Below are 12,396 nucleotides of genomic sequence, written 5' to 3'. Positions count from 1 at the left end.
TTTGATACAGTAACACCTGAACCACACTTTAGAAGGCACAGTGTATTCCTAACTTTTGTCCAGTATTATTTGATCTGATTGTAATTGAGACTGCTGCATCTGAGAAATACTGAAGGGGAGAGGAATCCATCTAATCTGTTAGAGAGTTGTGGGTTTTCTTTAAAAATTCAAGTCTTCAGCTTTCCTGAGCTGTGAATCACTTGCTATAATCAGATGTCTTACCTATTCAAGTAAATGGATTTGCAAGTTTTGTTCTTCCCTTTCACCGGGAAGAGGGGTGTGGGCGGGGTTGTAGTTTTCCACTTCAATAAAGAACTCAACACTAACAGGCAGGATGTGTTTGTTTTCTCAACAGCCACAGCACTGTGCCTGTATGTGAAGTGTCTTTTAATGACACCAGAAGTAACGAAAAGGAAGACGCTTTGCTCATGGATGAAATATCGTTTCTTGGTTTGATACCCAGAGATGTGCTTGGTGATTATGAAGACAGCAGCATCATTCAGGCAGTGCGGAAGGAATTAGAAAACCTGGAAGGAAATACTTCCCAACAGACAGATTTAAAGGAGCCTGACTTGGCTCATGATCTGCTCTTTGGAGATGAGATTTAAATTAAACACAGGGCAGATTTGTCACTGACACAATAAGAATTACATTTCTAGAAGTGTCTAGTATTTTGCTTGTATAAATCCTGAAAACACACACACTGCTGGATAGAAGTGCAATAAATGATATTTTAAAGGGGTTTCTTCCTATTCCCTTCCCCCAAACCTGGACAGACTTTTTTTTAATCCATTCAGAAGGTTGGACTAAACTAAATCAAAGGGCAAGTGAGGGCCTAACTGTTATGGTTTTCTTTGGACTAGTTACTCAGTCCTGGGTGCCAAAATAAACTTACTAGTTTGGTATTAAGAGGAAAAGAGCATGTGTCAAAGTGTTAATGTTTCATACATAATCTCATTTAAATTATTGGTGACCCTAAAGTGAAAGTTTTGAGCATTGCATTTTCTGTACATATGTTTGGAATAATGGTTATTGTTCTGGGGTGAGGAAGAACCCACTTCTTGGTTTAGATTATTTTCAGGCATTAGTCTTCAGCCATGTATGTGTTTCTTTTCAAAAATATATAATCACAGTGAAGTTGCAATAAATATAGCTTCTGCTCAGTTATTTGAAGCCTGGGGCAGGTTGGGAAGGAGGAGAGCTTTCTCCTTCGGTTCAGAGAAAGCACAGAGGGCCAAACGTCACTTTCAACTGGTTACAGAGGTGGCAGCAAAGGATCTCAAACTCACGTAGCACCACTAGCTGTAAAGGTTTCGGGGGACTGGGCTGGCACCTTAAACCAGCATCCCTACTACACAGCATTTGCCAATGTCAACTCCATGAACGTTAATATTACTCCTTGCAGCATTAACGATCCTTCACAGTTGTTACCTTCAGGAAGGCATGAATTCCTCCCCCCCACTCTCTATTGTACTTTGTTCAAAATTCCAAACCTATATAAAAGAAAACATCCCATTTAACAGCATCTGAAAAACAAACAAAATGGGATTGGGACAAATGCACATTCATTAGGGTGATATGTACTCCGTAGATGAAGCTTGCCCCTGTTCCTGTTGAAAAACTCTCCACCACTCTTCCTTTTAATCAGGATGTCAAGTATCAAGCTATTGATAAGCATGTTTCAGACTTACTGTACCAGAGGATTGTCCCTGCACACAAGACAGGGACAATCTTTTTCTCCTTCCCTTTCCCAACAGGCCAGCTTTATGGTTATAAACTGCCCTGCTTTGAAGTGATTGCCTATTATAAAAAAGCCCAGATCCATCACTCTCCTGTAAATAGTCCCGTATTTAACCTTTCAAGGAAGTGCTCTTCTCAAAGTATTACCCTTGCTTACTATCCCAGTAATACTGCCAGAGTCTTCTGTGTTCATGGATAGTCCTTCCTGGCATAAGGCTATTTAATAAGGCTCTGGAGCCCCAGTTTAGGTAGGTCATATACTCCAGTAAAAAGCATGCACAGGTTTTACATCAGGGGGTGGGACCAGAGTTTGTATAGAACATTACAGAAAGATCAGGCAACATCACAGATTCAGCAGCCCTTTCAAAGAGCTATATTTGGCCCATATAAATTGTGTGCTAGAGCAGTAGGAGAGGGTTTTTTCCAGAGACGTGACAGATTATTGTGAGGAGAAGTTGGACCTTAGATCCAACTATGAAAAGGATGAAAAAAAATGGACTGTGTGTTAGTTTGTCATGTTCCTTAAGGGAAGAAAAGGTCATGAAACGGTCTATGGAGTCTCAAAGCAAATGATTCTCTTCGTACTCTTCAAGTTTGAGGTTAGGAGCATGAAGGACACAGTCATTCCTGTGGAAGGAACCTCTTTCATAAGGACTCCAACAGAAGACAAGCTACCGTCGTTAGCATCTCTCTGCAATTTTGACAACCCCACTTCACCAGAGCCTTGTCATGCAATAACCTGAAAAGCCTCAATCCTCAGCAGCACAATGAGTTTAAGCCACAGCTGAAACTCCTGTTGCTGGCTATAGCAATCAGTGAATAGCTCCACAGCACTGGCATTAACCTACTTACCACACCTGCGGCCAGTGCCTGCTTCCTAACATTTTGGGAGTGGCAGGACATCATCTTCCCTGAGGACAGCCTGGCTTTGGGAACAACAGGAGGCAGTGAAAACCTTTGTCATAGGCAGCCTCAGCTTCCACCTGCCCAGGCAGTAGAGAAATAGCTGTTAACTGAGGTCAATATATGGCCTCAGTCCCACAGAGGACTGTGGGCAATAGTGGCCGTTTTGGAAGGGCAAAACAATTTCTGTGAAGGAAAGACTATTCGCCAGCCTCTGCTGGTACATGAACTTTCAGTTACTGAAGAACAGGAAAGAACTTTAAAATATTAGTTTAAAAATGGGGGAAAAAGGTGGCCTAAACTCAGAATCTTATGAGTGCATGGAAAGCGGGGTGGGGAGGGGGGATTAAACAGCAGGAGCCAGTGCCGTTTAGCTAGGGGGTACAAATGAGTGAGAAGGTAGAATTTCTTAGAATTTGCCTTTTAAACCAACAGATCTGCTTAAAATTTCCCTTCTTTCCTATGGAAGCACCCTAGGGTACCTTTTACATATACACAGTGAACACGATCAAGGTCAGAAAAACTCCAGCGCCTGAGCTATAAGCATTTTCCAGACTGGCTATTCAAGACTCTCCGTAGCACCTGATGAAAATATTACCTGGTTCATTCAGACAACTTAACTGTGGAAGAAAAACTGACAAGGGGCAGTCAAAATTCACATCTGCAAACCTAAGTAATACAGGTTCTTCTGGCAGATGTGGCGCCCAGCCTACACAAGGGTGATCCAAGTAACAATTCTGAACACACACACCGGCACAGCAGGCAACTTGGAGTAGTGCTTTACAGAAGAGGGCAAGCGTCCTCCTTTCCCTTTGAGAGATCGGTCGAGTCCTTCATTTTCCGTTATTTTATTTCATTTCATTTCCCCTGGGAATTTATCAGTGTTTATTACCTTAACAAAAACCAGTGAAAATTAGTGCAAAAAACTATTCATAATTTTTCTGGGTAAATACCAGGGTTATTTTGGTGGACAGAAAGATGGGAAAAAGGTACTCAACAGATTCACACTTTGAATTCTGTTCATCAATGTGGTCTGCTGCAGAACTAAAACAGAACTCTGCCATCTCTGAGTTTAAGAAAACAATACATCTCTAAACCCAGATAAAACTTTTCATTTGAACAAGCAGTGTATTGGTGTAGACTTAGGACTATTAGCCTATAAATATTTACATTTAGTAATTGGGCCACACCATTTGCAGTGCAGACATGCAACTTCATCCTTTTCTCCTGTTTTTGTTTTTTTAAAAACTTTGAATGCTTGTGTTCTGAAACTTATTCGATGCAGATTTTCGTTTTCTTCCCATTTTAGTGTGTCAAATTTTTAAATCGTTATCAGCCAACAGCTTGAAATGTGTAGGTGGTGGGCATGAGATTCATCAGTATATTCAGATGCGCATGGACTTCAGAGCTTGCATGTGTACCTGTTTATTGGGTCTTCAAGACTATTACATAGCCTTACTTCAAGAGGCAGCTTTGCATATACACAGACCAATGTACTACATATATCTCATGCAATGTATTTTCCTAATAAAACAAGATTTTTATATATTTATATTTGAATGATACAAAAGTAGGGTGAAAATCAGAAAAAAAAAGTTTTTGTAAAACTGAGGAATTTTTCAGTAAATATTGGTTTAAACTGAAAATGAAGGGGCTTAGAGATGGAAACTCAGCCACAGTAAGATTATGTGACTTGCCTGAATAGGTCAGCAGCAAAAATTAGGAATAGAATCCAGGTCTCCTGACTCATGCTAGCATCTGATCCACTGGACTAAAGATCACTGGTAACATTCTGACTCAGATAATAAAAGGGCTACTGCACACCACCTCCTCCTCTTCTACTAGAAAGACTGATGGAGTCAGGTGGCGGCAGCAGGGAGGAAGCGGTAGTCATTGTCACCACCCATAATTAAGGAAGGTTATGGAGCCAGTAGAGGTCTCCGCTCCATCTTTCCAGTAAGCAGCATATCATAAGGTCCACTCCTTGTATCTCAATCCAGGCTGAATCTGATAGCTTGACAATTGAGCAGCAAGAATCAATAAAATTTTCCTACAAGTGCCATTATATCATGATCAATGCCAGAAAAACAGCCCTTTCATTTCCTGAAAAAGACCTAGACTTGGACCAAAGAATTACTGTCATTGCATCTCCTCTCTTGGTGCTAAATAATGTTATAAAAACACAAACTCATCCAAGCCTCTGGTAGATTACCAATAGTATTGACGTTCCTTATGGCAACATATCAATCCAAAAAGACAGATCTATCTTCTCTACCGCAGATGCATCCACAGTGCTACAAGTACTTAGACCCATTTAATTTGAATGGAAGGTATTTAATCCCTATGCTTCCGTTCCCTGTTCGCAATTCTTTCAGTTTAGAGTCTACAAAGTCTCTGCTCTTAGGAAGCATGGAGTCTTACTGAATAGTTCAGAAAGGCAAGATTTCTCCCCTACATACATCATGTATTATTGTTTCACTTCTCCTGAGAGCTCAACACCTGAAAGAGTAGAGCAGACGGTGGATGAAAAGAACTGCAGATTTAGCTTAGCTGAATTAACATGTTTAGGAAAACGTCAATCCCTTTTTGTTTCTTCTCACATTAAGTGCCCAGGTCTGAAAGATTCTAAACCTAAATTCTGTTTTACCAATGCCTACACAGCTGCTCGAATACTAGTCCCACAAGCAATCAGAACCCACTTCTACTGCAGTATCCTGTGCCAAAAGGGCATCAGTCACCAGAAAGGAAATCTCTAAAGTTGTCTTGTGGTCATCCATCAAGACTTCTATTAAGCTCTCCAGGCTTAAACTTTCCTCTGAAGCATCTTCCGAGCATGAAGGTGCTCCAAACAGTTGTATTTAAGATTTCCCCCTTCCCTAAAAACTAGTCTAACTAAAATCTTTCTTCTTTTATCCTACTTTTTCCTCTCTCCCACTCCTAGTTTTCCCTTAGCAACTGCTATGCCCCAAGTGCCTAACAGCATAAAGGAAATGTCATGATCCAGAATAAAAAAATGTACCTAACAATTTCCTTTACTGGAACAACTTGTATCATAGTCCTCCCAACCATAAGGCCTTCAGTGCTTCTGTGACAGCCTCAGAGTATGTCTACACTGCAACTAAACACCCGTGGCTGGGCCATATCAACTGACTTGGGCTTGTGCTGCTCTGGCTGTAAAATTGCAGTGCACTTTGTGGGGTCCCAGACCTCAGGCTCCATCCTAAGCCCAAACATTTACACCATGATTTTACAGCCCTGCAGCCTCTGTCAGCTGACATGGGCCAGCCACAGGTGTTTAACTGCAGTGTAGACATACCCCTGCATGTCTACATATATAGAGCTGATACATTATAATAAAGTCATTCCAGCAGCCAAAGATGTCAGCACGCTAAGGTATTCCGACAACGCTCCCTTTCTTCCCACACCCATGCCACCTAAGTTATGGACTGTAGGGCATGAAGCCATAATGAACGCTCTATACCATGCAGGTATTCCCCACCCCATAGGGTGAATCCTCAGGGGGCTACAGTTCTACTGACTTTGTCTATTTTGTGTCACTGGACAGATCTGAGCCCTTAGTATCCCTATACATTTTTGGAAGTACTCACCTGCAAGTCAAGGTGGAAAGAAATAGCCAAACTCCACAGCCCACAAGACAAGTCTGTGCTGCTTCTGGTATTTGCAGGAGGGAAGGAGTCACAACCTAAAATTCTGCACTGGGGAAAGAATTCATTTCCAGAAAGGAAGTTATTAGTTAACAAATCTTCTATTATGAACATAAGTACATTAGACCAGAATACCCTGTATGAACACTCTCCTTGATACTATGTATTTGTACCTTAAAATTCAGAGACTGCCTTTGAAAAGTGATTCTATAGGTTTACATGAAGCAATTCTATAATTTCTTTCCAGGTTTAAAAAAAACCCAAAGAAGTTTAAATGATTAAAAGAACACAACAGAATGAACAAATGTTTTATTGGCATGTTCATTGTTGTAAACAGCATCAGGCATGAAAAAGTTTACCAAAACCTTTTATTGATTGTTATAAATTAGTTAATATTTCCAATTCTACACAGTTTTTGTTCTCAATTGATCTTTATATAGCGAAGCAAAAACCTGCTGTTTCTAGGATTTGCAATGAAATCATGTTGACTGCATCAGTCTGCACCACAAACTGAACTACCAGCAAGTTTATACTGTGAGGTGTTAGACGTTGCCCAAACTACAGAGAACTATGAATCAACTCCAGGAAAAATTAAAGTGTGACTTGCCATGGGACTAGAAAATGCAAACCTGTAAAGTCTTCAAAAACAAAATGTACAAAAATAAGTAGCAGAACAAAAAAACAACCAAAAAACCTCATCAACAAAGGGAAATGCAACCCTAAAGTACCCAGCATTGCCAAACATAAAATGAATACAAATTTAAATAGGCAGCTATACTTTCAAATGTACACAACAAATATTGATATGTGAAAAGAAATACTATGGTAAGTAGCTGAACTATAGTTCTGCCAACTGGATAGGGAAGATTTTATTTACACATTGAATGCAATATGGTAAAGTTGCTCTTCTGCTTCCATAAGCTATTTCAAGAGTTACCTTACAATACTTGAGCAAAATGAGCCAAGACCTCCTGGTAACTTTAGAAAGGTACCTGTTTTAGACCATCTGTGTTAAGGAAGAATAATCCAAGGATTCTTCTAAAAACTTTACACAACAACTTTTAGAGCTGGCTTTTGAAAATGCCATTACATCTTCACCCCATTTTTGCTGCTTTCCAAAAGCCAGTGTGTTACATTTACTTCCAAACCTTCAATGAGGTAATGTGTGTATCATTGAAACAAACAAAAGAATTCATTCATGGCCTTTGCACAGCTTTTATTATTAAGCTATGAGTATCCTGTTTGATGCTAGTTTTACTAGCTATTATGTGCACATTGTCCTCAATCATTTCCACTCATTTCCCTCTCCCTCCCCATTTTTTCTATTCAATTTTTTTTTTTATTTGCACATCCCTTTAGCTTTACAGTACATTTGACGATAGTGCACAACATGATTCAAAGTCAAACAGTGGCCCGACTGGGCACTGAGCTTCTGATTGGTAAACTGCAGCCCAATCAGTGCTGGTGTCATTGCTTTACACCTAATGAGTGTCCTGCCATAATGGCACTACACAGTAGTAGTGATTTTTTTTTTAATTATTATTTAAAACAAAAAAATTCCCCAAGGGAAATGTTATAGTAAATGTCAGTCTTGAGTCGACTCTTTATTTGGGGCACCGTCCAGATAAATTTTTAGTGCTTTTTCTTTACGAGGGGAGTAGGTTATGCGGTGTCCAGTTTTCTGGAGTCTGCTGCTTTCTTTTTTCATTAGTTCATTTCTCTGTTCATCTGTCAATTCAATTAATTCTTCAGTTTTATCCCTAAAATATAAATAAAACTGTAGATTAAAAATCAGCTATAGTAAAATTATGAAGTTATACAAGTGAGGGGGTCTCATTGGATCAAAAGAGCCTGCTAGACTTTTCATACCATATAGCATCAGAAGGTATCTCACAAAACGCAGGTTCTTTCTCAGGTCTTTAACCTTTCTCCATTTTAAGTCTCTTCTGTGCAAAGCATAGTGTTTTCTGAGACACTCAGAATTAAACATAACAGAGCCAATATAAGGAAACAAGAGAAAGAACCAAAGAACAAGACACAAATTCTCCAAAATTTTGCTAAATTGGCTACAAAAAGAAATACTGAAGTAGTAAATTGAGAAGGGAAGGTGGGAATATAATTTGCCAAGAGGTATCTGGGCTTTCAAGTCAAGGAGTGGTTCTACAGCTATCGAAGGAGACAATTAAATTTTAATTCAATGAATCTTTTAGTTTCAATGTGCCACTTTAGCAGTGTGGAGCGATCAGAGAGCCTTGGCATTCCTAGAAAGTTGAAACATGAAGCACGTCTACACTACAGTCTTAAATCAACTTATGTTAGTTTGCCTTACAGTCATTGCAGTAATTACTGCGGTGGCTGATGTCCACACTACCCTCCTTCTGTTAGTGGTGCATGTCCTCACCAGGAGCACTTCCACTGACTGAAGAGGGACTGAGGGGGCAGGGGCTGAGATCCCATGCTCTCAGTGCCATGCAGCTCCCTGCTGGGAACCCAGCTGCTCCCCAGGCTTCTCATCTTCCCACTCCCAGCTGGGAGCAGAAGGAAGCCACCTGGGGCTTCTTGCCTTCAGTGGGGAGATCTGCACCTCGAGTCCTATATACAGACACTACGTCACCCTCACTACACCAACATAAGCCCTATGACTCTCATGGAGGCAGAGTTATGTTGGTGTAGTAGGGCAGGTATATCGGCTAGGAGCAAGGCTATAAAGTAGATACTGAGAGTTAGGTCAACATAAGCTGCCTCATGTCAACCTACGTAGTGTTGACCAAGCCTTATACTAAGCCAGCTTTCTGAGTTCACTTCAAAGCTCCTCTTCATCAAGCCTCACACTGCCTCTTCACTCTTAGTTAGCCCCACTCCACCCGTGCCTGGCAACACAGCTTCCTCCTATTCAGCTGCCACTCTACTCTTTAGCCAATCAGCACAGCAGCAGCTTTTGACACAAACCCCTTTTATTTTCGGCTCTTCCTCAAGTCCACCACACTATCCACCTCCCTCTTTTCTTCTGCTATCCCCAGATCCCAAATTGATGAAAAAATTTAGCAGTGGGCTGAAGTCCCATGTTCCAAATCTAATTTGTTCAGGATAAAATATATCCAATTAGGAACTTGTTTACTGTTCTGTATAATAGCGCAGCCTTCATATTATCCCTTAATTCAAAAACTTTGTTCAAGTAACTTCAGACTACAGAATAAACGGAAGATTTTATGAGGTAACAACTGCATTCTGAACTAACCAAACTACAAGACCAAAAGAACACCCTCAAATTATTTTAGTACTGTTTGTCTAACAGATTTTTTTCCCCTTTTGTCAGGCAGATGAAAAAGCGGGCAATATTTTAGATGACCACCTGAATGGCGCACACTGCAGAGAGTAACTAGAAACAGACAAACAATTGGAATCGCTGTGGCCTAGCGGCTTAGGAATTAGTTGTAGAGCCCATTTCTGAGGCTTTCAGTGCTGCTTATGCCTTGTGCTGGCCCCCTGCACAGAAGTCAGTTTCACCTTATATGGAAAACAATTTCACAGAAAATATAATTCAGTTTTAAGATATGGATGTGTTGTGCACAAAAAGCATTTACGCTGGCCAGACAGGTTGCAATGGCCCTGAATAAGTAGTTAGGTCAATATTTTTCAAACTAGTACTACTAGGGAAGAAAAGCTTCCCTTATTACATGATCTCTTAGAATGGCTTCCAATTTCACAGGTTTATCATAGTGTCAACATATATTACATAGTAAGGTCAATTCAATAATATCATGGCAAAAATGCCTTAAAACAAGAAGATATTATCTACTTTATTTTCGTAACAGCTTAATGTAAAATATTAAGCAAATGCTACATAATTCAACACAAAGGGTGAAATCCTGGCTACAATGAAGTCAATGCCAAAACTTCTGAAATCCACACTTATTTCCAAGCATAATGCTTACTATTTATTTAGCACATATTAGTAAAATAGAAATTAAGGTCTAACACGAATTTATAACGGAAATGCCTCAAAAAAAATCAGTTATGCTTGATTTTCTATTTTTAGCTCCCATTGTGGACATTTTTCTTCTTCAAAACAGCAGCAGAATTTTCAGCATGAACTGTTTTTCAGGATTCTGTTGGTTGTTAGAACCTTATTTATACATAGAGTATTTGTTGATTATACTACAATAAAATATATACCTATAAAATATTACTGCGCCATCATCACAAATGTAGAGAGGCCAGACATTCAACGTAGACACTTTAGGATTCCAGTCCAAGTCCTGGTGGATCTCTAGTACTGAAATATCACAAGGAAATGTGCCTCTCCCCTGGAAAGAAGTAATTATTTAGTGAATAAATCATCCAAACGGCATAATGATATATGCACCCCCAAATCAATATCTACAATTTAGACATCACACTACTTACCTTAGCAAATTCTATATATTCCAAGGGTATTCCACTTATTTCACTAAGCTGTAAAACAAACATTTTCAATGTATTAATTTCTTTCAGTGAGATAAAGAGTTTCATGCAAATATATCATACAGTGAAGCATATGAACATCAGTAAGTCTTCGTTAAATTGTAAAGGCCAGTAAGAAATTCAGACGCATCAATGACACAAAAATGAATTCAAAAAATATCACATTTCGCAATTCTTCTTTAAGCAGTGGCTATCCCAAGGAAATAGCTGATGCTTTTTAGTGCAATTAAGTTGGTACATGACAGAGGAGTCACAAATGACACTTCTGTGAGACCCTTATACAATATTAAATTTCCAACAGCATGGTGGAGAGAGAAAAAATTAGATAGAAACATAGTTAATGTGAGGTCCAAGATGTAAAGTGATTGCAGGCCTCATATTACATCTTTGGCTCCAGAGTTGGTTCTCAATATTACAAATCATTTTATTTATACAACTATGTGTGTATCAATACAAATAAACAAAAAAACCTGACAAAAGCTAAACGACTGATGAATCATATCATCCCCACCATCCACCAATTAACTTCTGCTAAAATAAAAACTGACTGAAAAGCTGTCTTGTACCACATTTTAAATGTCAAATTCAAGATTTTGCACAGTGCAGATGGGAACAAGTTCAAGAGATGAGGCCATAAAAACCATGGGGCCAACTGCTCCCTAGAGATTAACTCTGAAGGCATGCAGCAAGAGCAGCCAACCACAGATTTTGTGACGCTACGTGAAAAAGTAGTCTTGGAGATGGTAGGATCCATTGCCATTAGAGGATTCATTATCATTAGTAACTTGATTTACACCTGAAAGCAAGCCTTCAGGAAGCAACAGGAAGACAGTATATAGCTTGGCATATAAGCATTAAAAGCTCATGACCGACTACCACACTTAACAAGGAGGCCAATGCATTCTGTGTTAGAAGAAGACAATTTGTGTTCAGTTATGAGAAAACTGAACTTCTGATGCGACAAAGTGGGGATTTTCCCTTGTTATGTTGTATGTGAGCCTATGTGAGTTTTACTCTTTTGTATGAATACTGTGTGTGCCTCAGTTTCCCTGTGTGCTGCACCAATACCTCAGTGGTGGGAATAGGGGTGTGTGACTTTGGCTGAGACCTCTGGGGCAGGTGAGGCTGCTCCAGCTGTCTGCACGTATGCTATGACCAGTGCCCTTCGTAACCAGAGATCCAGAAGGGGGATGCAACCAGGTGACAACCACATGACTCTTTGCCTGGGAAGTGAGACAAACAGAAGGAGGAGCAGCAACAAGCTGGCAGTTTGCTTTGGGGGATTGAAGGAGTGGGAGTCTAGGGCTTCTGGCCCAGGACTACCCAAGATGGACTTGGATGAAAGTCACTGATTTCTCTGCCAACAAGTTTTGTTCTACGCTGTGTTCCTGTCGAATAAGCAGCCTTCTGTTTTACTGGCTGACTGCGGAGTCGGGGTGCAGGGCCCTCTGGCTTCCTCAGGAGCCCCACCTGGGCAAACGCACTGCAAGACATGCACTGCATTGGAAGAGCATGCTGAATGCTCCAAGGTCAGATTCAGGAAGGTTGCCCCGGCGACAGTATGCTCAAAGAGAGGAGATATGCTCCCCCAGAGTCTTGACTGGCTTCATATGGAGTAGAAGCC

The 12,396-nt window shown here is 40.2% G+C and overlaps 2 protein-coding genes across 4 annotated transcripts in view; one reads left to right on the top strand and one right to left on the bottom strand.

The window, feature by feature from the left end:
• DKK3 (dickkopf WNT signaling pathway inhibitor 3) overlaps positions 1 to 1,148 on the top strand; it is a 45,880-nt gene extending 44,732 nt beyond the window's left edge. Inside the window, exon 8 of the mRNA XM_084630745.1 lies at positions 356 to 1,148. Coding sequence (XP_084486871.1) covers positions 356 to 608 — 253 coding nt within the window. The 3' untranslated portion in view covers positions 609 to 1,148. The remainder of the gene's footprint in view (positions 1 to 355) is intronic.
• Positions 1,149 to 7,881: 6,733 nt separating this feature from the next.
• USP47 (ubiquitin specific peptidase 47) overlaps positions 7,882 to 12,396 on the bottom strand; it is an 89,491-nt gene continuing 84,976 nt past the window's right edge. For all 3 annotated transcript variants that reach the window (XM_084631938.1, XM_084631939.1, XM_084631940.1), the window contains 3 exons: positions 10,716 to 10,763; positions 10,485 to 10,615; positions 7,882 to 8,068 (listed from right to left, as the gene is read on the bottom strand). In XM_084631938.1, the coding sequence (XP_084488064.1) occupies positions 7,894 to 8,068; positions 10,485 to 10,615; positions 10,716 to 10,763 (354 nt within the window). In that variant the 3' untranslated portion in view covers positions 7,882 to 7,893. The remainder of the gene's footprint in view (positions 8,069 to 10,484; positions 10,616 to 10,715; positions 10,764 to 12,396) is intronic.

The sequence above is a fragment of the Lepidochelys olivacea genome, assembly GCF_965140295.1.
Source record: "Lepidochelys olivacea isolate rLepOli2 genome assembly, chromosome: 6".
Taxonomy (NCBI): Eukaryota; Metazoa; Chordata; order Testudines; family Cheloniidae; genus Lepidochelys; species Lepidochelys olivacea.
Note: the sequence above shows the minus strand (reverse complement) of the source record. Positions and strands in the feature narration are given on the sequence as shown.